The 27468-nt window shown below is 41.3% G+C and overlaps 1 protein-coding gene across 1 annotated transcript in view; it reads left to right on the plus strand.

The window, feature by feature from the left end:
* LOC145392305 (putative carbonic anhydrase 3) overlaps nucleotides 1-15507 on the plus strand; it is an 18214-nt gene extending 2707 nt beyond the window's left edge. The window contains exons 2-8 of the mRNA XM_080266754.1: nucleotides 9978-10052; nucleotides 11029-11097; nucleotides 12268-12406; nucleotides 13330-13469; nucleotides 13777-13934; nucleotides 14522-14608; nucleotides 15484-15507. Of these exons, the coding sequence (XP_080122880.1) occupies nucleotides 9978-10052; nucleotides 11029-11097; nucleotides 12268-12406; nucleotides 13330-13469; nucleotides 13777-13934; nucleotides 14522-14608; nucleotides 15484-15507 (692 nt within the window). The remainder of the gene's footprint in view (nucleotides 1-9977; nucleotides 10053-11028; nucleotides 11098-12267; nucleotides 12407-13329; nucleotides 13470-13776; nucleotides 13935-14521; nucleotides 14609-15483) is intronic.
* Nucleotides 15508-27468: the final 11961 nt, after the last annotated feature.

Raw genomic sequence — 27468 nt, forward strand, 5'->3', positions numbered from 1 at the left:
CCGAATGGAAAGGTGAAGGGTGGAGTCATCAGCGTATGAGTGGATAGGGTTAGATGTACAGCTTAGAAGATCATTGATGAATGAAAGGAAGAGAGTAGGTGATAAGACAGAGCCCTGAGGAACACTACTGTTGATAGATCTAGGAGAAGAACGATGGCCGTCTACAACAGCGGCAATAGAACGACCAGAAAGGAAGCTAGCGATGAAGGCACAGATAGAAGGATAGAAACCGTAGGAGGGCAGTTTGGAAATTAAAGATTTATGCCAGACTCGATCGAAAGCCTTTGAGATATCAAGTGCAATGGCAAAGCTTTCACCAAAGTCCTGAAAGGAGGATGACCAGGAGTCTGAAAGGTAGGTGAGAAGATCGCCAGTGGAGCGTCCCTGACGGAACCCGTACTGACGATCGGAAAGAAGGTTGTGATAGGAAAGATGCCTTAAAATTTTTCTGTTGAGAATTGACTCGAAAACTTTTGAAATACAGGACGTTAAAGGAATTGGACGATAGTTGGAGGGTTGGGAGTGGTCACCCTTCTTTGGGACTGGCTGAATGAGAGCAAACTTCCAGCAAGAAGGAAAGGTACAAGTTGACAGACAAAGGCGAAAGAGTTTGCCTAGGCAGGGTGTAAGCACAGAAGCACAGTTCTTGAGAACAACAGGAGGGACCCCATCAGGCCCATATGCCTTGTTAGTACTGAGGCCGGTAATGGCAGAAAATACATCAACTGAAGAAATTTTAATGTCAGCCATGAGGAAGTCAGAGGGGGAAGAGATGGAGGAACAGCACCAGAATCGTCTAAGGTGAAATTGGAGGAGAAACTCTGTGCGAAGAGATCTGCTTTATCAGTAGAAGAAATAGCTACAGAACCATTAGAGTAGAAAAGAGGAGGGAAGGATGATGAGGTAAAGTTGTTAGAAAGATTTTTGGCAAGGTGCCAAAAGGAGCGGGAAGAATTCGAGTTGGAGAGTTGAGAGCATTTAGTATGGATGAAATTATTTTTAGTAGAGCGAAGAACAGACTTAGCACGATTCCTGGCAGAAACGTAAAGATGATGTGATTCAGGGGTGGGTTGGCTCCGGTACCTTTTGTAGGCCCTCTCCTTGTTGCGGACAGCATTAGAACAAGCGTGATTAAACCAATGCTTTCTTGCCTTAGTCAAAGGATATGAGAAAGGAATGTATGCTTCCATGCCCGAGAGAATAAGCTCCGTAATGCGCAAGGCACACTCAGATGGCTCCCGGCCATGGAAGCAATAATCATTCCAGGGAAAATCAAAGAAGTACTGCCTGAGGGCCTCCCAGTCCGCGGCTCCAAAATGCCACAGACGACGCTTCCCTGGAGGGTCCACAGGCCGTACCGGAGTGATAGGACAGGTTAAGGTAATAAGGTTGTGATCGGAGGAGCCCAACGGAGAGAAAAGATTAACAGAGTAAGCCGAAGGATTAGTTGTGAGGAAGAGGTCAAGTATGTTGGGGCTCTCTCCAAGGCAGTCAGGGATACGGGTAGGGTGCTGTACAAGCTGCTCTAGGTCATTAAGGATAGAAAAGATGTAGGCTTGTTCACCAGGTGGATCCGTGAAAGGAGAGGACAGCCAAAGGTGGTGGTGAACATTGAAATCTCCTAGAATGGAGATTTCAGAGAAAGGAGAAATGGATAGAATGTGTTCCATCGTAGAAGTAAGATAGTCGAAGAATTTTTGATAGTCAGTAGAATTAGGGGATGAGTAAAGAGCACAGATATATTTAGTCAGAGAATGACAGGAAAGCCGAAGCCAGAGTGTAGAGAATTCAGAAGAATCTAGTTCAGTAACACGAGAGCAAGATAAGTCGTTGCGTATATATACACAACAGCCACCTATGGGGAAGGTCTAGTGGTATTGATAGGAACGGCTGTGGTCGGTTCTGTGGTTAATATATCAGTGCTCCGTAATATTGGCACGTTTGGATCTGCAATTTTTATATGTAATATTAGGAACACTGCACATCCAAGTTGTTGTTATTATTATTATTATTATTATTATTATCGCCCGCCTTTAGTAGGCGGAGCGATAACGTTTATACATGCATCTGTGTGTGTGTGTGTGTGTGTAAGATGATCCACACTTAAGGATCACTAGCGGTATCAGTAAATTTGCTGGACACAGTATTAAAGAACGTGACATTAACTCGACAAAACACTGTATATCTTCGGAAGAAAAATGACAATATGCAAATGGTCAGAGGATTGTTCAGTGAAATTTACAATAGAAAACTGTAATAGACAGAATATCAACAGCCTTATTGGCGATATTAATTACCAATTTGATAGACAAACGTATATCAGAATGTGAGTGGGATTTATGAAGCAAAGGCTTAAGCTGCAATGAACAGCGTATTAGTGCCGGAAATAGGGCAAGTAGCGTGCCGGTATATATTGCTAGAAGTGTGAATAACAGGATATCCAAAGTATGAGTGCAGTTGTCGTGCTTTAGTAAGGCAACACCTGAATTATGCAGTGCTGTGTTGGTGTCCGTAGTATAAAATGGACATAAATTCCTCAGGAAAAGAGCAGAATGACGAAAAGAATAAAGAGACGACAGGAAGGAAATGGTCTGGAACTGGAGTCGCAAATGGGTGAAGTAAGTTTACCTGGTGATATAATTCAGAATTTCAGGAACAGGCTATATTGGAGAAGGTTGGTGTGAGACACATCCCACTCAGTCATTAGTGAAACACTTAACGGACAGAATTACTGTGATATGGTTACCAGGTTTCACTACGGTACTATAAGTTTTCTTTTCGACTGTTTCTACAAAAATATCCTGCCGGTTTCTACACTAAGATGCATGGTGCTCCTTCTCACTTTAACTTGCCAGTTTCGGCTGGGATCAGGCGATTAAGATTTACCTTCAATCAACTCACTCAAACCACATGATATCCGCGTTATTTATCTGAGTCTCATTAGAACAGAACATGTGCAAACATGCAACTACACCTCATCATCATTAAGTCATGAATCATAGCGAGTGAATATAATACAAGTATGCTCCTGGTTTCGCTTCAGTTAGCTGCAGTAACTCTCCAGCCACGCACAGGTAACGGTCACTAGTCTAAGACTGATCCAGCCATTCGTGTTGGGAGACTGGGGACAAATCAGATTTCAAGGGTGGATGAAAGGTGGGGGAGAAGACAGGTAGTGTTAAGTCTGCCCTCATGTAAAAAGAGGCCTTCACATACAGTAAGTTACATGATAGTGTAACGAATGCGAAGATGATTTTAAGGTTATACATTTAACACTTAAGTAAGAGAGACCTCTCAAAGCACAGTAAGGTCGACTGGATGTCACACATAGGCATAGAGTAATGATAGTCTGTAATCGGTCATAGTCCATTACAAATTTTCAAGCAACTGTAATCGATTATTCATTTTTTCCAAAGTAATCTTAATCGGAATTTAATCGTAGCATTTTGATACAATATCATTTTGTCAATCAAATGTGTTGTATACCTGTAGATTAAGCTATGTTTCAACACTTATCAGCCTCATAAAACTTTTTTTTTTTTTTTTTTTTTTTTAAATATTAAACAGTCAGTCGACCACCCCTTTCAGTTATTCATGTACTCACCCTCTCCGACGACATGACGCCAGATTTACACTTTGGCACATTTACAGGGGTGGCCAGACCCAGTGTTTCCCTAACTGTGTCACTCAATGAGTCATTTTATCTTTTTGAAGAATGAAATCTTACAGGTTGCAACCGTAGAGTTTCATGAGGTTCACACTTCCATTAATTTTCGCAGTACCCACAGAGGTGTGTCTGAAGTGTGTATGAGGTGTGTGTAGTGTGCATCTGTGGTGTGTCTGAGGGATGTGTTCAAAGAAAAAGGACGTCTTACCCTTTGCCATGGGTTCGGGTGCTGGATACGGTTGGCGTGGGTGCGGCTATCGGTAATGTCCCTTTTTATGTTCATTAGATTCGTTGTTCACCATTTCTTTTAAGCAGTGATGGTATACTCAACCCTAATAAATCCAAGGTTGCTGCACGTGAGGTTTTGTGGGCAAAGTACTTAGCGTACCGTCCTTCACCTATTGACTAATAGTCGTTAATCTTACGTATCCCTACTTTGGAGTTCCCTCTCTACTCATGTTTTGAAAATGACCCGAACCATCACCCCATGGGACATTGGGCCCTACGGGGTTAAAGAAACTGACTGGTTGCCAGGCAAAATTTCCTTTAAGTGAACAAAATTTGTGGATAAGAAAACAACCGAATTTCACTGATATATTTATCTATTATATAATCTGTCAATATAATTACGTACATTCAATAATAATTTAAATTATGATGCTGTAAGCCTTCAAAACTATTTTTTTAAAAAGCTGTGTTCGGCACCATACCCCCGTCTAGTATTTGTAATGGTGTTATTGTATTGCATATCATACAAACAATAGTTTTGAAGACTATGTGTTAAATCATCACAAAGACCGAAGAGCATCAGCACTGACGCACTGCACTGCTTCATGGCAAGTACAGAAGCACCAAATCAGGGAGCTTCAGGGTCCTTCGGTTAATGCCCTTGCTGTGGTGTGGTGTGGGAGAACGATGTGTAGCGTGGTGTGAGAGGGTGGTATGGTGTGTTGTGTGGTGTGAGAGGGTGGTATGGTGTGTTGTGTGATGTGAGACGGTGGTATGGTGTTTTGTGATGTGAGAGGGTTGTATGGTGTTGTGCTGTGTGAGAGGGTGTTATGGTGTGTTGTGTGATGTAAGAGAGTGTTATGGTGCGTTGTGTGATGTGAGAAGGTGGTATGATGTGTTGTGCGGTGTGAGAGGGTGGTATGGCGTGTTGTGGGGTGCGATCTGGTCTGACCTGGTGTGACTTCGCTAAAATCGCTAAGGTATACAGGAGTAAATAACCTAACGTCCGAAAATAGTGAGAGATAAGGCGGGCAAATCCGTTCCTCGAAATGGTTCCGTTTCTAAAAATATTAAAATACCATATAATACAAGAGGTGTGGTGACAGACAAGAGCTTTAAACTTGTAATTCCTGTACGTACATGTGTCAGTTTTATTCGTCTGGGGACCATGCTGCACGATGTTTTGCAGAGCCTCAGTTTTGTCATTTTTATCCAGAAGCCATCATTCGGTCTTCTTGTCCTAAATTCCCCACTTTCAGGATTTATACTCGGATTTCTTTACCTAGGTCTAGCCGCCCATTTTCTTCACGTGGCCAATCCACTTCGGCTGACAAGTATGCATCACATAGACAGTACATTCACTCTACAGACACTCTAAACGCCTTATTCTGATAGTCAAGAGAATAATGCACATCTACCTTACCATCTTCATCTCATTTCGATCAAGCCTGCTAGTAGGCTATCACTTTCCTTCAGAGTTCACGTTGTACCTCCATATACCGTCAACTTAAATGGCACTGAAACACAGGCACGTAGAATATAGATTAGAAAACGACTGAATTACTTTCAGGTGGAAACAGTGATGGACGAGTTTAAAACGACCGATAGGAAATGAAAAATGCAAGTTGGAGAAATATAAGTAAGAGGGACAAGTTGAGAAAAAAAGCTCAGCAATCGGTGATAAAAAGATGGAATTTTGTTTCTTAGAAACTGAGGAAAGAGGAGAAAATTAATATAGAAAACAGTAATTGTGGTGAATGAATGAGACTGTCATTACCGGAATGGAGTAAAATATATATATATATATATATATATATATATATATATATATATATATATATATATATATATAAACAACTGGAGTGAGGCTTACAGTCAAATCTTCCCTCATAAGTGAGATATCCTATATATGACTGTAGAATGAGAGACGGTACTGAGAGTGCTGTCTGCCATAGATCCATATACATGACGCTGAGACTAAACCCATTAACATTTGCGAGAAGTCAGTCAAAAAATTTAAGTAAACATCTAGTTAATGAGATGCAGATTCATCATTAGGCCTAATCCTGTTTACCCTTCCAGCACTTTATCTCATTATTACAAATACACAGATTTCAATGCCGGACTCCACTTTACCTATATCTATGGAAAAAAAAATAACGTCGCCATCTATGAAGATTCTTTTTCACAACTGTAAGTAGTGTTGTTCAAACGCAAGCCATATATTATGAATTTCATCATGAAGAAAAACTAAAGCCACCGTACCTCTAGACCATATTTTCTCAGGGTCAATAATGTATATTAAATGTACTTATGATTCAAGTCACGATTACATTAGATGTAATCGTATCTGTAACAAAAAATTATCATTCAGGCCTAATCAAAATCGTGTATTATTATGTGATCGCACCATTTCATTCACAGCGTCTCTTCCACCACTTCTTATCCCACCCCCCTTCTCTCTCTCTCTCTCTCTCTCTCTCTCTCTCTCTCTCTCTCTCTCTCATCCATATTCTCACCCTTATCCCCATCCCACCTCCATCCTTACACACACACACTCACCCTCAACCCCACCTTCTCCCTCAATTACACACACACACACACACACACACACACACACACACACACACACACACACATCCCATATACCCTTACCTCACAGCCGCACAATCACCATAAAAGTATATACAATAACATGAATGGAGGTTGGCATAAGAGCTTTGGATACATGTCTTTCTTCTTTGTATTTTTATTTATTTATTTTTTTAAAAGAGGGTGGGCTGGGGGAGGGGGGCACAGTAGCAGGTAAAGATAACTGGCTGGTGGCAATGAACTGGGGAAACTGCAAAGGGTGGAGCCAGGAAGTCTCATCTACCTCAACTCTCGCTTCAACAGTGTTCGTGCTGGTGTAGCCTGTGTGTGTGTGTGTGTGTGTGTGTGTGTGTGTGTGTGTGTGTGTGTGTGTGTGTTTAAGCAAATTATTAGCCTCGACCGACAGGTACTGTACGTTATCTGAAAGTGTGGGATGTGTTGAATTGAGGATATCAGACGTAAAGGTATAATATTTTCTTTTTCTCGGTGGATTAATACATATATCAAATTTCAGACAATTATTTTTCTGCTCGACTTTCGTGGAGTAAATGTTACTGATACAGACAAACAAAAGTGCTACATATGAATCTGCATCAGCAGAATTATTCAAACTTTACCTTAAATGACTGTCGTAGGGTGAGAGCCAGTGTTTGATGTGGCCGACAGTGAATGGCTTGGCGATGGCCAGGTGAAGTGGAGGTAGTATGGGGCGTCCTGCTGCTGTTGTTTTTAATTAATTTTTGTATATTTTATTTATTTTTCGGTGTTTTTGTGATGCTCGATGTTTTGACGTTGACTGTAGTTTACACCAAGATGGGAACAAACACACACACACACACACACACACACACACACACACACATATATATATATATATATATATATATATATATATATATATATATATATATATATATATATATATATCCCCGTGTTCACTCCTGTTCTTACCTACCCGCAGGTGTGATTGCTATCCAGCCCGACACCCGCAGCACAACATGAGGCTCTTACTACTCATCGGCATCACCACACTCTATCTCGCATTACCACCACCTGCTCAGTCTGCTGTGGTGCAGCACTATGAATCTGCTCCACTCAAGTCAAACATAATAAATAAACGTAAGCTGACATTATGACTAATTTCACTGATATTATCCAGTGCTTTCGATGGTTGATTTGAATTTTCAGAACTGAACAGCTTTTCGGATCATGAAGTGTGATTTAATTTTTTAATCTTATGGTAGCAAAGGCTCTCTTTTGTGTTACTGAATGAGCTTGCCTCTGATATGAAGAACAAGACAGCCTATCGAATAATTACTTCGAATAAGGATTAGTAGAGTTCGATTTTTTTTTCACAGTTGTCTAGAAGTTTCGGGTCTTTTGTTTGGTACATCAGAATATTTAACTGATAGCGCCTATTCATTATTTATTTATTTATTTACTTTTGTAACGCTACGCTACCAGTATATCATGCCTGTGTTAGTACTTTTCATATTCCGTCTCTGCGCCATTATTTTGCGCTTCCATTCTACCGCAGTGATAAAGATGCAACGCAGTGACTTCTTTGATGCCTGGGCTACTGAGGACGTTCTCTGAGGGAAGTGTCAGCGAGCACGGCTGCATTATTGTTTGGTTATGCACTTCCCTAAAATAATAAATGTCTTAAGTGCTGACATTTTTACGGGTCCTTCAAGTTTATTTCTGTGTTACTATACTCTTTTTACCTTAACTTCGTCCGTATTTTCCTCATTTTGCAGCTTATTCCACGTAGGTCAGCTGGTGAAAAAGATAATACTACGGTTCCGCACACTTTCATAACGCATCATCGTGATTAATATCATATTTAAGTGTTAATCTATTTTTACAACTCAGCATTCAAAATGGAGAGAAGGAAATTTTAGGCCAGGTTAGAGTAAAGTAGTACAGAGCTCCAAGTTCCTGTTTCAGCCCGTTACTGGTGTTCATTTTATGCCCGTTACTGGTGTTCATTTTATGACTGAACAGTGACGCAAAGATAATATGATGATAATGTGGGTATTTTGCAAATGATCCGTGTTTGGGGTTAGTAACGGTGGTGGTGTTTGTATGTACGGTATACATACTAGTAACATGGAGCTGGCAATCATCTGCATCATCATCATAATTATCAACCATCATCATCATCATCAAAAGCAGCAGCAATAGCTATTGAATATATGACAGATCAATGCTCATATCTGATATAGTTTAAAATAATTCTGATGCAGTCTGTAAGGTATGGAATATATAATCACATCAATCCGCGAACTTTCTTCTTTCTTTTTACTGCCTGATAATAATATTATGTGCGGTTTTTGAGGGATCCCTTTGGATTGAAGAGGTTGGAAGTGGCCTAATATCTAATCCCTTATAACAACATCAACACATTTTACAGCATCAGAACGTAATCAATGTTCAAAGCAGAGATGAGCCATGTAAAGGATATTCCATACCGTGATCCGTCTTTGACTTAACTTTTAGAACGTTAATAAATGTTTCCTTATTTTTCAGATAACAAATGATGTTGGCTGTGTAGTTTCATTTCAGTATAGGCCTAACTATATTCAACAGAGAAACGGTAATTGTTGCTTTAATTTGTTTTCAAATGTGTCCGACTCTAGGCATAGGCTTCACAGCCTGCTCCCAAGGTCCATTAGTCCTCCTACATACCATACACCTCCACATGTCACCACTTCGGTCTTAACACTCACCGTCCATACTGAATACATGCTAGGGTTGTCTCATACAGGACTGGTGTACTGGTATTAGCGGGGGTATTTTTATGACATGTCGGCGGGTCTTCAGTAGATAAGTAAAGTCTGCTTTTGCGAAATTCAAATCCTTAAGCTGTTCCCTGCCCAAGCGGGGATTAGAACCTGGGTCCGGTAGGACTGCAGGCAACCTCTCTGCCAATTCAGTCACCGCCTCACTTATTGAGGTTGATTGAAAATGTTTGTAGAATTCATTTTAGACAATTACCACTTCAGAGATGAAATCACAGCGCAGCAGAAGGCACCTATGATTCCAAAGTAATAACAGAAATCGCTTATCTGGTACTGATATCTTGGTTCTGAAAACCGTGATCACCCAAGATAAGCTTATTCTGCAGAACACGCTCGGGATCGTTGGATAAAGTTTTTGGCCTGTTTCTCAATAAAAATTTAAGGAGTTACAGAGGACAAAGGTCTTCATCTGTGGGTAAATTGTTTTAGAACAGAAATAAATTTGTTTATTTTCAAACCCCATGATTGATTGTTGCGCATTTGTAACCACCTAAGAACATTTTGAACTGCGTTCGGTATATCATGGTAGTGGGCTGGATATCTGAGTACATCAATTTCATTAATAGATTACTTTCATGCTAAAAAAAAAATATATATTCTCGCGACCTCGCATCACAAGACTGTCAATCCTGGCGCGAATTATACCTCCGAAAAAACTACTGACGGTCCCTCTTGCCTCCCACCCACAGGTGATGGGGATGATGATGATGATGAGGAGGAGGGAGGTTCAAATGAATTCCACTGGAGCTACGAAGGTCACACCGGTAAGTAACAAAGTATATGTTAAGAACTACCCAAAGAAAACACTTGGGAACAAATATGAACAAAAGACTGGTTGAAATTGTTTTAACGAATTGACCAAAGGCAACAAACAGCCGGAAGCCAGCCAGCAATGAACTTAACGCTAGGACAATACCAGGGGTTGTCCAGGTTGTACTGCGTGTGAGATAGCAGTATAGGTGACTGACTGACGACTGAGATACTGACTTACGCTGGACATGGAGATATTATGTTTGACTTGCTATCACTCATAAGAGACAGTGAGGCTACCCTGTTGTTCCTGTTACATAGCCTCCTTGGAAAACTTTCAGAAAATTGGTCAGATTCATCTGCAAATATTTAAAAGAAAGGGGTTATAAAGAAAACAAGTACAAAATTCAGGAGATACATATCCTACAAGAGTTATGCGCCACGATCCCGAAAATAGCAAGTGGTTGACACAGTCTGGTTCTTAGAAATATTCCAGAATATAAATAAGGAAAGCTTTCCATAAGTCAACAGACGATTATGAAGGCACTTTCACAGCTACAGCAGCACCGTGTCCTGCGCCACATGGCCGATTATGCGGGTCTGGGCCTGGGGAAGTATTGACATCCGTGAATGGGCAATCTGGACCGTGCGCACATTCAGAGAATGGGCGGCTGTCCCACTTACATTCCCTCGTGGAGGACACGTGGAAATAAGATAGTCCACGCCTGCATCATCTCAGCTGAGCAAATAAATTCATAGATCATTCATAGGGAGGAAGGAGCAAAGAGGGTTCCAGGCTAGGAGACAAGAGTCGGTTAATGGGGATGGAGTGAGGTTTATGTTTAGATTTTTATTTTTACCCGCATATTGGAGAGTGCGAATAAACAGGAATGCTCGTGGAGGCATACAAGTGGTGGTGTTTCAAGATTAAACTTCTGGATGACAGACTCTGGCATTACACAAACCTTGTAAGTATGTTCCCTGCTACAGGGTTCCAAAGCAAGGATAAGAAGCATGATGTGAAAGCATTGTGTCGACCTGACTTGATATCTTGTGCAAGTAGGGATCCTGAATTAATTTTACATGACCTGAAAGACCTGATGCAGCTTATGGGGAAAATTTTTTTTCATAATGGGTTATTCTTGCTGACTCGCCTGTTCCAACTCTCATGACCCCCATTTTCCTTCTCTCTCTCTCTCTCTCTCTCTCTCTCTCTCTCTCTCACACACACACACACACACACATATTGACCTACAGTATCACCCTTCAGGTCCGCGGTATTGGGCAAAGCATTACCCCTTTTGCGGATATCAGCGCCAGTCTCCTATTGATCTCTACAACGGGAATAGGGTGACGACATGGAATCCCTTCCAGTTCTTCAACTACAACGTTATGCCAACATCAGTCAAAGTCACGAATAATGGACACTCAGGTACGCTTATACTGCTTTTACTCTAACCTGGTCTAAAACTGGCATCTCTCGGATTCTCTCAATCTTGAATGCCGAGTTGCAAAAACTTATCATTGAAATACGATGCTAGTCACGAAAATGTGCTATGGAAAGGACGTACTGTAGAGGCGTATAACTGCCTCTTACCTCTGGTAACCTACGTGAAATAAGCTGTAAAAGGACGAAAATCTGGGTCAGGTTAATGTAAAAAGGATATAGTTCCTTCATGGAGTTGTGAAATCCAGTGAGGTGTCCTAGGTTATTCTTTACGGCTAACTTTCATACTCTGAAGACATGGTCAGTTTGTTTTCATCTGACAATGATCTCGATTTCGGTTTTGCTCCGTTGATGGCCAAGTGTAGCCTCATAAAAGGGTTGATTTGACCAGTGACCAAGAAGGCTCATTGCTACCTCATGAGTACGGCCTATCGCACTTCATGCAACCACAGCATAGTGTTTGTGTGTATGGTCCAGCTCCGTCAGATGAAAACATAGTGACTGCAAAAACACTTCCTCGGCCAATTTTGCTAGTGACCGTAGCACGACCGCTGTTCTCAGCCTCTCACTTGGTTCTTACGTACGCTAACGTAATCTAATCAGGAAATGCTGACACGCAGATTACTATCCACATTTTCATCAGCAAGAATCATAACTCACACTGGTAGGTTTGGAGGGCCAGATTTTAGAGCTAATCGATTAGTAAACTGACAGAGATTCCTCAATAAACCTCCCAAGCTGATTATTCGGATTTCCTAAAACAGCTATTTCTTTACTGGCAGCCATGATCACAGTGGACATGCCGATCAGACCCTACGTGCGTGGCGGGAATCTCAACGGCGAATATGAGTTCGCGCAGCTTCATTTCCACTGGGGATCCAATAACCCCGTTGGCTCGGAGCATCTCATCCGACACAACAGGTAAGTTGGGAGGTAGACGATGATTAGGGTGGAGTAAGGCAGAGGGTGACGTGGAGTGTTGCGGCGGTCAGGATACATTTTTGCGGCAGTTTGGGTGGAATACGGCGGTGGTTGGGATGGAGTATGGAGAAAGGCAGTGGTTAAGGTGGAGTATGGCAGTGGTTAAGGTGAAGTATGGCAGTATTTAGGGTGGAGTATGGTAGTGGATAGGATGGAGTAACGAAGAGTTAAGAAAGAGATCATGTCGGAGACGGGGTTAGGTTGTTGTTAGGCAATAAAGTACCTCAGGCAGGAGAGGATGAAGGATGACAGGCAAGAAAAACTGAAACATGAAGGCAGAGCTTAGACCACACTGAGAGGGCTTGGTATGGTGGATGGTAGACTGGGTTGAGTCAGTGAGCCATGGTTAGCTCGCTTCCATGATGGAAACAAAGGTGATGAGGCAGAGTGATAACGGAGGCAGAAGAATAAGTATGATGACAGCAGGAAAAATGGAAACCACGGGACGAAACACTGTGATATATAGAGGACACTGATTAAGTATGCTGACATGAGGAGAAATGAATGAAATAAGGGGAAGAGGCGGTATGATAGACATGGCGGAAGATCTGCGTATGATGGTAGGGGGAGATAAATACACACACACACACACACACACACACACACACACACACACACACACACACACACACACAAGGGGTAAAACAGTATGACAGGATAAGCAGAAGATCAATATGATGACTGGAGAAGATGGTTCCGCTTGCGGAATATTAGTTGGTTCGTCTCAAATGGATATGAAACTTAATGGCCTGAAGTAGCATGAGAGAGAGAGAGAGAGAGAGAGAGAGAGAGAGAGAGAGATTATAATATTGCATGCTCTCTCCTCTTAGGTACCCGTGCGAGGTGCACCTGGTGCATTACAGGAAGGTTTACAACGACACAGCAACGGCCGTTTTGTACGAGGACGGTCTGGCGGTACTCGGGGTCATGTTTACCATCACAGCGCAAGACAACCCAGCACTCGCAGGACTTATAACAGGGCTTGCCAACATCACGCTGCCAGGTGATACTTTGTGCTGTTTTGTTTATCACGGAACTCGATGCTTTGTGTGACTCAAACCTCTAACTGTACTTGTTACAATCTAATACAGAACTGGTGGGTTTTGTTTCGTGTATCACATTAGATATTTCTGCTTAGATTTACTGCTAACCTCTTTACTATTGTTTCTTAATACAGACATCTTCGTCGGGTGGTTGCACTACATCAAGTTCATATCATGAGAGAGAGAGAGAGAGTGTTACATGCTTTCGTTATTTCCGTGAAGATATGGGCAAACACAATTCCTTCACATTCGTTCCTTTACCATCAGGTCAAGAGGTCGCCATTCACCCCATCCCGCTGTCAACCTTCCTACCCAACAACAGGAAGAAGTTCTACCGCTACCTAGGCTCTCTGACCACACCGCCCTGCAACGAGGTGGTAGTGTGGACGGTCTTCGATGACAAACTACACATATCGGCCGCACAGGTGAGGAGATAAGAGTAAATATATTCTCCTAAACTGTTTTACCTCTAACTTACCCTAAAATTGTCATCTCTCCTGCCTGACTGCTTAGCTGTACCAATAGAGTAACTTTCGTGCAGCATTGTCTGTTCTGCTTGCTGAACTATGTGAAATACTGTAGGCTGCAAAAAGACTAACATGTGGGCCAAGTGAAGGTAAAACGAGTATAATGACAATTTACACATCCTCTTACTCTTCATTTTCTATCTTCTTTTGTGCCGTCATTCTTGATCGAGCATTTAGTTCCTTCAGTACAATGAAGTCGTTTCTCATTTATCCATGCTGCCACAAAACGTCTGTACTCGGCTAAGGAATGGCTCTTGAAACTGAAGATGTCAGATATAGCCTTCATTAATCCTTTCAGTACAAGAGGTCTTCCTAGGTAGCAAGAAAAAATAAGTAAGACGTCATCACAATAAAGGGGTCAGACGCCTTTGTGCTTCATTCAGGATTTTAAAAACTTTGAATGGTCTTTTTTATTTTCAACGGCCGTATAAAATAGTCTGTGGTTAGCAAGACTAACATGGTGAAGTGTGGCTTTACCCCTGCAGATGGCACAGTTCCGCACCTTGAAGGACGCCAACGCAGATGCCCTGGTTGACAACTACCGTCCTGCTCAGTCTCTCGGTAGCCGCCAGGTGAGTTCTTTTTCCGATGTGAGTTCTTTTTCCCAGGCGAGTTCTTTTTCCAGGATGAGGTATTCTTCCCAGGTGAGTTCTCTTTCCTACTTTTTCCAAGGTGATTTCTTTTCCCAGGTAAGTCATTGTTCCCAGGTGAGCTCTTTTTCACATGTGTGGTTCACTCAAGTTACGCGTTCAAAACCAGGCTTCAAGTTTCGAAGAACGTGGCATTGCTCTGTTTGTTTATATCCGACTGGATTTACCTCTTTAAAGGAGAAATAGTATGGAATAAGGAAGCTAGAAAATTTATGAACAAGGTTTTTGGATTTAAAGAAACTGCTTGAAACTTGAAGCTTACCTGTAAAACTGCCTGAAACTTGAAGCTTACCTGTAAACGTGGAACTGAATGGGAAATGTGCCGTATTTTGGAGCCGGATTCTTAAACATATTTACGACTGATTCCATGTTGTAACTTAGATCTGTTTTTATACGAAGAACTGGATACAAAAGAATATTCTGAACCCTCCTTTACTAGCTTATGTTTCCTGCAGAGAAAGAATATATATACACAGTATATATAATCTTACGACAATTCTCTTTGTAACTATATTTATTCTGTTATTATCTTTATTTTTTTATTTTTTTATTTATTTTACTGGAGAAAGAACAAGAGGCATGAGAAGACTGTACTCGTCTTGCCTTTACCTTCCCACAAGAACAGTTTATAGTTACGAGAGAATCTACCATACATATATTCAGGAATGTCGCACATGGACTGTTGATTTTCTTTTTTAAATTGGTAACATTAACTAATTCTGTGCCGGTAAAGCTATAACATAATCTAATATTATGTTACTGATCATACTGTCTAATACCTATAATTCCTGTTGCAGCTTTACTTCGCCGACTTGGACTAGTATGCCGAACTGGTCATATCGTTCAGAAGATTCAAGATCACTATCAGCACCAGCTTACTTCATCAGCAGTGTCCTTCCTCCACTTTCTTATACTTTCTGTAGCGGAGATATTTCCTAAAGGTAGTAGCTTGATGAGGCTGTTTTACAATTGTGTGTTAAGCCAAAATTAAATTCAAAAGCATCAAAACCTACAAAAGAAAATTCAAAATGGTAAAAGACAATCCCAGACTACTCCTTTTGGGATGCAAGAGATCCCGAAGCTAAAGGTTACCATAGTCATATACACCAATATTCTTTTCCCGAAGCTAAAGGTTACCATAGTCATATACACCAATATTCTTTTCCCGAAGCTAAAGGTTACCATAGTCATATACACCAATATTCTTTTCCCGAAGCTAAAGGTTACCATAGTCATATACACCAATATTCTTTTCCCGAAGCTAAAGGTTACCATAGTCATATACACCAATATTCTTTTCCCGAAGCTAAAGGTTACCATAGTCCAATACACCAATATTCTTCTCCCGAAGCTAAAGATTACCGTAGTCCAATACACCAATATTCATTTCTAACAGCATTTTATTTGTATAATGCTTCTGGTCATCTCTGGAAGATTTAAACAGCTACACTTAAGCACAGCCTTCATCTCCGTCTCTAATGTCTTCAACTAGGTCACTACCTGTCTGCTAAGAACTGCAGCAAAATATAATGTAAACACACACACACACACACACACACACACACACACACGAAACATTAGTTTCTCACTTTAAACTCTTGTATTTCTTACTTTACAGTGTGTTTACTACAGTATTTGTGTACTGCTGCTTCTTCCAGAGGGTACTGTAGTAAGGTAGCCTAATTGGTATTTTTCGTGTGCAACTGTGTGTTGAAATGATATTGATTTTATTATGTAATCGCAAATGTTTCCCTCACCGTTTTCAACAAACTATTTATCACTGATGAAAACGTAACCCCAACAACTGCTTCTTGTGTTGCAGTTGTTGTTTAGTTATCAGTCTTTGCTTAATGTTTGCTCTATATTATAGGAAGTAACAAGACAGTCGGACAAATCCTACTACCTGTGCTACAGTGCTTTCGACACCTCCTAAGGATCTGCCATTAATCTCTGTAAAAAATAAAAAAAATGTTAGAGGTCATTCAGTATAGTGATGTCTTTATTCTTTTTTTTTTCTGTTGCCAGACGATTTCAGTCAACTCACTGAACTGTAGGGATTAGATATGACCTCCATTTACCCCTTCAGTACCAGGGGCATTTCCTAAGTTTAAAAAAGCGTTTGGAGATAGCAAGAATAAAATAAAATAATTACATCACGGGATTCAAGGGGATGATACTTGTTGAGAGTTACATCAGTCTTTCCATTTGTGTGAAGTTTAGAGTGTTCCTTTTGGTTTCTTGTATAAACTGTGTGAACCTTACACGATTTTTTTTATGCTACTGTTGGAATACTGTGGATGTGAACAGGTGGTGAGAGAGGGCAACGCGATCCACTACATCAAACTCCTGCAGAGAGAGAGAGAGAGAGAGAGAGAGAGAGAGAGAGAGAGAAATGCTTGAGTTATGGGCTACGAACCTACCAAGCCGAGTTACACGGGAGACAGATTATGGAGTTAAAACAATGTAGGGTGATGGAATCAGCGCAATAATTGCGTGCTATAATATGCGACGAATACTTTAATATAAGAAAAAAATTAACATCCCAGTACGTTATGAGTGGATCCACAGTTTTTCTCCTCGTACATAATTTGCCCCAGGATTACATTTAGTCGGTACTATCGCTATAAGTGTCAACAGAATTATATGTACGGGTATGGCAGTTTTGGCTGCAGCCCGATTACAGGATAACACATATACAGGCCTACGGGCAACAACCCAATTCCAAAGCTAAAAACAAAAATCTGAAAACATAAACTTTGTCCTCGTTTAGTGTGGCTGTATTAAATACAAGTGGATGTAATAGTTCATGATAATGTTTCAAAGGCCGAGTGAAGTGAGCAGGTGGAATGCAAATGAGCCCAACTAACCACATATCTTGAAGGGGAGCCACAGGGTCAGATTTTCAATGATCACACTTTAACAGTCATTTTATATGCGTGATCGAAATTATAGTAACTGTATTGAATAGGTAGTTGTCTGATCCTATTTTATCTTACATATTTGATTTCATTTGGTGTAATATCTTGATGTATACATTTTGGATGCTTATTCTATTACAGAATTGCTTGTGAACTATGTCTTTCATAACCTTTTACCTCACACATTATCAGTTTTCAAGTCTTCTGTGGCAGACACTTAGGAGATTAATTCTTCCGATGCCCGCGACAAACGAATAAGAGAAGAAAATATATATTGTGCTCTCGTGTTCAGAGCACACGTAATAGGCCAAGGGACGGGTAACACTGAGGCACGAGGGATGGCGACTGGGAAGGGGAAAAGAACGGGACAGAACAAAGGAAAGCTGTAAAAAATACTGGGAGAGAAAGGAAGGTGGAATATAATTTAGGAAGAGGCATAAATGGAGGAGGAGGATAGTCATTTTACTAGTACAGAGCAATATAAACGGAACGGAGGAAGAGTATGAGGTTGAATTAAGTAAAAGGATGAACAATATTTTGAAAGAAGATAGCAAATTCGAAGAGGAGGATTCCCATTTGAATAGTACAGAGCAATGTTAAGGAAAAGGATGGGAGAGTATGAAGGTGAAAGGAAGGTATGGTTGCTAAGGACTGAAACTGGAAACAGCAATGAGAAAAATGGAGCAAAAGGTGTATTAGACTGAAATCAAGGAGCAGGATGTGCACTGGATTAACCTCCTCGAATTCCATTAGCAAACCCCGTATACTGTTAAGATTTTTCTGTTAATCATCCATGAGTGCACCTGATGCTTCCATTCCTAACACCACCCTCCTTGCCTCCCGTTCTGCCTAACACTACCTTACTTCATCCATGTCCTGTGTGACACCATCTTGCCTCACCTCTTCTCTGCCTAACATCACCATACCTCCCACCTACACTTTCTAACTCCACCTTGCCTCACCCCTGCCCTGCCCAAAACCACCTTACTTCATCCCTGTCCTGTTTAACACCATCATGAACCACGACTGCCCTGCCTAACATCACCATGCCTTCCTCCTGCACTTTCTAACACCACTCTGGCCCACCCATGCCCTACCAAACACCACCCTTTTTCGTCCTTGTCCTGCCCAACACCACCTTACTTCACCCGTGTTCTGCCTAACACTACTCTGCTACCCTGTCTCACCCCTACCTTGCCAAGCGTTAGCCTGCCATACTGTGGTCTTCTGTCACGCCACTGGGTCCCACTCCCTCCCTGCCTAACATCACTATACATTACTCTTTCCCTAACGCCTCCCTGCCTCCTTCTACCCTCATTTCTTGGCGTTATCTCACTTTTGCTTTATTTCAACCTTCATCCTGTCTTACGTTTTTCCTGACTCATTCTCCATACTTACTCACGTCTGCCGTGCCTCACTCCTCCTACTAATTCTCTTCAACGATACCTCGCACTTTCAAACTGCTACCATTAGCGCATGTTATTCTTCGTCAGATCTGGTCATATATACTTACAGAGTGATGCCTATAATAAAACGCAAGAACACTTACTTATGGATTAGAGAACAAGATAAGGTTTCAAGATGCATCCCTCTAAGATGCTTGGATGTATTGGGTGAAGGTCTACAAAACGTGTGCGATAGTACGAACGGTGAGGGAGGAAAAAACAAGTGAATGGCAAGAAAAGCAGTTGAAACCCAGTGGAGGAATAGCAGAAAAACGCGAAAAATCCTATAAAATCAAGTGTGCTTCAGCGATCATTTTTGGTTACTTAGTATGTGCAAAAATGAAGCACCCTGATGTGACATTTGTGGACTGAGTCATGTGAAGACATGTGCAAGGGTACATCAATGGAATTTACTCCACTGTGCACATAAATTAATCGACGAATGATTATAAAAACAATAACATGTATTTTCGAAGTGAAGATTTAATAACAAACTTTCCAGATCACTAAACACATTTTAACAAGATCACACAGCTGACCTGGGTGGGGAACAAATTAATATATTTTGTTCTAATTCTCCCAGCAAGGTAACAGCATGTTATTGGCCGTGTTTTACTTATCATGGGAGGCTTCGTAACACCCGATTTACTTTGCACAGTGCCCAGTAGCATTATCTTGTTCGGTAAATATATTATGTTAATACCCACATAGTTTGCATCAATAACATACTAGAGGATATTGAGGTATAGTACCTGTATCCAAAATAAATCGATGAGGAGGAAGTGTTACGAAATATTTCAAGGCCACTTAAAGAATAACAGTTTATCCGAAGAGACAAAAATATGTAAAAGTCAAAAGTGTGTGTTTGGGGGAAGGAGATAAAGGAATCTGGAGAGAGGTATTGGGAATGTAACTACCAGTTTGGGGGATGTATGTGCGATGGGTGTAAAAATGAGAGAGAGAGAGAGAGAGAGAGAGAGAGAGAGAGAGAGACAGACAGACAGACAGACAGACAGACAGACAGACAGACTGATGGGAAGAGGACGTAAATTAACCAATGTGGCTTGGGTAAAAGTATCGTGTGTGTGTGTGTGTGTGTGTGTGTGTGTGTGTGTGTGTGTGTGTGTGTGTGTGTGTGTGTGTGTGTGTGTGTGTGTGTGTGTGTGTGTGTGTGTGTGTGTGTGTGTGTGTGGTTCTAATTTAACACAATTAATACACGTCACACACACATATTCCTCGCCTTGTAGCAGCTGTATATCTTAGTTGGAGTGATTGCCATCGTTTGGTTATTTTAATAGGAGATAAATAAGAAAAAAGTTATGCCATTATATCTGCAGAAATGAGACGAAATATAACAGAAGGTAAGAGGTGGAAAAAAATTCTAACCAACCCTAAATAACCCCACTTAGCCGCTAAAGTGCCTCAGTAAAGGTGATTATTGTATATAATGATTACGTTTACTAGGGTTCATATTTTGAGGTGAAAATCATTACCAAGAAACTGACTCGTCTGGGTGAAAACACACACACACACACACACACACACACACACACACACACACACACACACACACACACCACAGTGCACCTCTATGCTCACAAATCACCAAGAATTATTGCACGTTCACACACACACACACACACACACACACACACACACACACACACACACACACACACCACAGTGCACCTCTATGCTCACAAATCACCAAGAATTATTGCACGTTCACACACACACACACACACACACACACACACACACACACACACACACACACACACACACACACACACGCCGTATATTGTTCATTGTATACATATATATGTGTAGCCTATATAATAAGTATAAAGATAGGGCACACCCTCTGGTCCAGGTGCAACAGGTAACATTATATTGCAGAGGTGACTCAAACTACTCCCGTAAAGGACCCTGTCCTCCCAGGAAGACAGTGGTGTTGAGACGGTGGAAATGTCTCCCTTACTGACCTTATCCTGGCTCCTTCCTCATTCTGACCTTCTATGGATCGCCAGTACCAGTGCAGAGCCTGGGTATGCAGCGTGACCCAAAAACAACCGGTGTGAAAAATTGCAAAAACTTCAAATTCGCCATTACCTTTGAAGCAATTAAAGAGAAATTAGAAAGCACTGTGAAGTCCGTGTACACAACTGTCTTTACGTGAATGCACGAATTTTAAATTTATATCTTTAATACTGTTTGGTTTTACTGCTTTTGTTTTTTTTACATACTGTACACTCGATCCACCAAATCCACGCCAACCCAGGATATCAGAGTCCCCTACCTCGCATTTCTTTTCTCTTCTCATGACATCTGCATCAGTACAACCGTATCACACTTACACCCTTATCAACACATCACATATAGGCTACACATACAGTATATCACCACATCACACCTATACTCATATCACCACATCACATCTACACTCATATCATCACATCACACCTTCACTCATATCATCACATCACACCTTCACTCATATCACCATATCACACCTACACTCATAACACCACATCACACGTAGGTCTACACTCATACCACCATATCACACCTACACTCATAGCACCACATCACACGTAGGCCAACACTCATAGCACCACATCACACGTAGGCCAACACTCATAGCACCACATCACACCTACGCCCATGCGACCATACCACATAATATGCAAGAACATTAACTTATGGATAAGAGATCAAAATAAGCTTTCAAGGTACACCCTGCCAAGATGCTTGGATATACTGTACTGGGTGAATTACTACAAAATTTGTGCAACAGTAAGTATGGTGAGGGAGAAAGTATGGTGAGGGAGAGAAAGAATAAAAACTTAAAGTGAATGGCAAGATAGAAGTTGAGACCCAGTGAAGAAATAGTCGTAAAACGCGAAAAATACTAAATCAAATGTGTCTGAAAGCATATTTTTGGCTAATTAGTACAATTATATGCCAGAATGACGCATCCTGATTTGACATTAATGTCGGCTGAGTCATGTGAAGACGCGTGTACATCAAGGGAATTATCTGACTGTGCACAAAAATTAACTGACGAATGATTTTTAAGAACAGCATGTTTTTTCGACGACAAGTTCCAATGCTAACAAACTTTCCAGATCACGAAAAACGTTTTAACAAGGCCACACAGCTGATCTGGGTGGGGAGCAAACTAACATACTGTATTTTGCTCTCTTTCTCCACCCCAGGTAACACAGTGCTTTGGGCTGTACTCTAGCTGGAATGGCAGGCTCCGTAACACCTCTTCCTAAGCGATGTACTCTGCATATTGCATAGTAACATCGTCTTTTTCGGTAATTTTATCATTTTCATATCGACATAGTTTGCAGCAGTAACATACAAGAGGATACTGAGGTGAAATATACAAAAAAATTTATAAGGAGAAGATGTTACGAAAAATCCAAATTCTCTTAGAGTATGATTTATCTAAAGAGATTAAAATATGTAAAGTCGAAAATATGTGTGTTTGGGAGAAGGGGACAGGGGAATCTGGATAGGAATATTGGGAAAGTGACTACAAGTTTGGAGGATGATGCCATGGGTGCTAAAATGAGAGAGAGAGAGAGAGAGAGAGAGAGAGAGAGAGAGAGAGAGAGAGAGAGAGAGAGAGAGAGAGACGTAAATTAAGCAATGCTATTTGAGTGTAAATACCATGTATGTGTGTGTGTGTGTGTGTGTGTGTGTGTGTGTGTGTGTGTGTGTGTGTGTGTGTGTTTCTAATTTAGCACAATTAATATACTTCACACATATTCCTCGTCTTGTAGCAGCTGTATCTCTTAAATGGAATTATTACCACAGTTAAGTTTGCTTAACAGCAGATAAATATGAAAAACCTACTGCCATTATATCTGCAGCAATGAGACTTAATATTATAGAAAGCACGGAGTGGAAATGATCAAAACCCAGCCTAAATAACGCCACTTAGCCGCCAGATTGCCTCAGGAAAGGTGATTATTGTATATAATAGTTACGAGTACTAGGGTTCATATTTTAATGTGAAAATCATTATCAAGAAACTAATTCATCTGAGTGAAAACACACACACACACACACACACACACACACACACACACACACACACACACACACACACATTACACTTCTTTGCTCACAAATCACCAAGAAATGTTGCAGGTTCACACACATATTCACCCACAGCACCAAACTATCCCTAAATAGGCCTAAACCCACTTAGCCGCCAGATTGCCTCAGTAAAGGTGATTATTGTTGATAATAGTTACGATTATCAGGGTTCATATTTTAGTGTCAAAATCATTATCACGAAACTAATTCATCTAAGTGAAAACACAGACACACACAGACACAGACACAGACACACACACACACACACACACACACACACACACACACACACACACACACACACATTACACCTCTTTGCTCACAAATCACCAAGAAATGTTGCAGGTTCACACACATATTCACTCACAGCACCAGAACTATCCCTTACGTACTATAATTACATCCTACCCGCATACCAGTTCTTCTTCTTCTTTATAACGTCCCCTCCGCCTCCTCCTGTTCTTTCTTCCTAATCCCTCTCGTCCTTTCTATTCCTTCTTCTCTTCCTGCCTCTTCCTCCCTTTCTCCATTACCCAGCTTCCTCCTCTCCCTAAAAATGATTAATGAAATATTCACCTCTAACTAACCCTTGTTCTTCCATCTTGCTCCTCCATCTCCACCATTTTTTCCTCTTTCCAGTTTAACCCGTACTCATCCCAATATCACTGTCATCTCGTAGCGATGATGTCCACACGCCCATCAGCCTTAACAAACACCTTTGCGAGTATGACTCCTAAACACAAATTGTTTTAACCCTTTACAGGCTTCTCTCCTTTGCCTTTGAGCGATTCTATTCCCAATACCACCACCAAAGTAGCTAAAACATAATTTGCTAAACTACCGGTTTCTCCCTGTTCTTTTTTCTTTCTTCAAATAGTCTGTCCCTAAACTGACATAAGCAATGATCTTTTCATTTGCAAAGAACCTTCAGTCTCCAGCAGGTATGATTCTTGAAAGACAGATTCGTCGCACCTTCCGTAAATTCAGGGATTGAAGTATTAAAGTACATTTTACCTAAGTATAGCCAAGGCCCCGCTTACCGTAGTCCTCTTCCTCTACTTCTCCTTTATATCATATCTCTTCATCCATCTCCACATTCTTACCAGTTGCCCTCCTCCTCCACTTCTCCCCCCTTTTTCTTCCTTCTTTCTCTACCTTTTTTTGCTTCATATCCTCTCCACCGCTACATTTTTCCTCTTCCGTCTCTTGCCCCATTTTCCATTCCCAACCCCATCTTAAGATCACCTCCCCGCAGCACACAATACAAATACACAAATTCAATAATAAGTAAATATGTAACGCAGGTACTCACATTTTCCGGGAACCAGGGCGTAACGAAGGGCATCTGGAAGGTGTTGGCGTAGGAGTGGAGCGTATCGAAGCTGTCAGGCTGGACCGACCCTACCATCGCCCACACAGGCCGCGAGAACTGACGGCAGACTGGGGGAGAGAGAGGGAACCTAGATTCGCATGTGAGAATCATAATCACCATCATCATCACCATCATCATCACCACCATTATACCCTCTTTCCCACTGAAGGATGGGGCGAGACAGTGACCAGAAAGCAAGGAAAGATAAAATAGGAACAACAGGTCAAAATTCGAGGCGGTACAGAGGTCAGAAGCAAATATATGTATAAAAAATGCAGATGTCTAAACCCAATGACTAACACGAGACCAAATCTTCATCAGGACCGGTAAGAAAGTACTGACCCAACACACAACCTCCTTATCTTATCTCCTCACCTTAACTTATCATTTCCTCTCTGGGACTTGCTTTTCTAGATATATAGGAAGTGTCTTAGCCCCTAGTCTTTTGCAATTTATTTTCTATATCACTCCTTAACATTCCCTGGTAAACTCTATTATTTATATCGGTTTAATATCGATACAGCTTGGACCAGTAGCATATTTGGGGATTTTGAGGGATAACGTGCTGGAAAAAAAAACGCTAAGGTAGAGGTACAATGGGATATCCAGTGCCACTTACGAATCATCTACTTACTTTTTTCAAGTAAACAGTAACTTAACTCACCATATTCTGGCTACAGATTCTCTCTCTCTCTCTCTCTCTCTCTCTCTCTCTCTCTCTCTCTCTCTCTCTCACACACACACACACACACACACACACACACACACACACACACACACACGTGCTAACTTATTCTCTCCTGCCCTGTATCCGTTACGTGCTGGGTGTGTTTTTATTATCACCTGTGTGTTTTACCTGCAGGAACACGTACGTCAGTGCTGTGCTTCCTGTACCATTGTCTTTGTGTGTGTGTTTTTTTTTGTCATTTCTTAGGAGCAAAATTGGATTCTCTCTGTCCTCTATGCCTCTTATGTAGAATAATAATAATAATAATAATAATAATAATAATAATAATAATAATAATATCAATAACAATAAAAAGGAAAAGAAAAAATACTAGTGCTGCTGCTGTGCTGCTGCTGCTGCTGTTGCAACTACTACATTTTATTTTTTTTATGTGAGGAAGAAGGAACCAAAGGCCATGAGCCCGCAAAACTGTTCCTTCCAAGAGAAAAACAAAATACGAGAGAGAGACAAATTCAAGATCCATTCATTTCGAGATGCCTGGACACACTGTGTTTGAAAGACTGGAGATCATGGGAAGCAGGAAATACAGACAGAGGAAGACAGTTCCAGAGTTGACCTGTTGCATCGGTTAACTCTTGCATTAGAGAGTTGGACAGAAAAGGTGTGAGAGTTTGTTGCTAGACGGGTGCTACGCGCCCGTCGTAGAAGTGGAGGAATGCATGCAGACAGTTCAGAGGAACAGTGACCATTGAAGTAGCGATAGAAAAGAGATAAAGATGCAACACTGCGGCGAAGAGACAGAGGTTGAAGGGAGTCAGTAAGAGGGGGAGAGTTAATGAGACGAACAGCCTTTGACTCCACCCTATTGAGAAGAGCTGTATGTGGGGAGCCTCTCCACACATGAGAGTTGTACTCCACACAGGGGCGGATAAAACTCCTGTATAGAGTCAACAATTGTGCAGGGGCAAAGAAGGAACGGAGTCGGCTTAGCACACCCAATCACTTGGCAGCAGATTTTACAAGAGATGTAATATGATCTTTCCAAGACAAGTCCCGAGCAAATGAAAACCCCAAGCATGTTCAAGGATGATGCAGGATTAAGCTGAGTATTATTAAACATTAGTGGGTATACCTGTGGAAGATTTTGTCGGGTTGATAGGTGCAAAAACTGAGTCTTTGATGCATTAAAAACAACCAGATTATTTTTACCCCAGTCAGAGATACGAGCCAAGTCAGACATTAGGTGTGTCATAGCCTCATCCCTTGCTTGTTGAAGTAACTGCTGAGATGGACGTTGTGGGAATCGAATGGAAAGGTGAAGGATGGAGTCATCAGCGTATGAGTGGATAGGGTTAGATGTATAGCTTAGAAGGTCATTGATGAATAAAAGGAAGAGAGTTGGTGATAGGACAGAGCCCTGAGGAACACCACTGTTATTAGATCTAGGAGAAGAACGATAGCCGTCTAGAATAGCGGCTATAGAACGACCAGAAAGGAAGCTAGAGATGAAGGCACAGAAAGAAGGATAGAAACCGTAAGAGGGCAGTTTGGAAATTAAAGATTTATGCCAGACTCGATCGAAAGCCTTTGAGATGTCAAGTGCAATGGCAAAGCTTTCACCAAAGTCCTGAAAGGAGGATGACCAGGAATCTGAAAGGTAGGTGAGAAGATCGCCTGTGGAGCGTCCCTGACGGAACCCATACTGACGATCAGAAAGAAGGTTGTGATAGGAAAGATGCTTTAAAATTTTTCTATTAAGAACGGACTCAAAAACTTTTGAGATACAGGATGTTAAAGCAATTGGGCGATAGTTAGAGGGTTGGGAATGGTCACCCTTCTTTGGGACTGGCTGAATGAGAGCAAACTTCCAGCAAAAAGGAAAGGTACAAGTTGACAGACAAAGGCGAAAGAGTTTGCCTAGGCAAGGTGTAAGCACAGAAGCACAGTTCTTGAGAACAACAGGAGGGACCCCATCAGGCCCATATGCCTTATTAGTATTGAGGCCAGCAATGGCAGACAATACATCAGCTGAAGAAATTTTAATGTTAGCCATGAGGAAGTCAGAGGGGGGAAGTGATGGAGGAACAGCGCCGGAATCGTCTAAGGTGGAATTGGAGGAGAAAGTCTGAGCGAAGAGATCTGCTTTATCAGTAGAAGAAATAACTACAGAGCCATCAGAGTTGAAAAGAGGAGGGAAGGATGATGAGATAAAGTTGTTAGAAAGGTTTTTGGCAAGGTGCCAGAAG

The sequence above is a fragment of the Coenobita brevimanus genome, chromosome 1 (assembly GCF_032717465.1).
Source record: "Coenobita brevimanus isolate Jiangsu-jjx chromosome 1, ASM3271746v2, whole genome shotgun sequence".
In the NCBI taxonomy this organism is placed as follows: domain Eukaryota; kingdom Metazoa; phylum Arthropoda; class Malacostraca; order Decapoda; family Coenobitidae; genus Coenobita; species Coenobita brevimanus.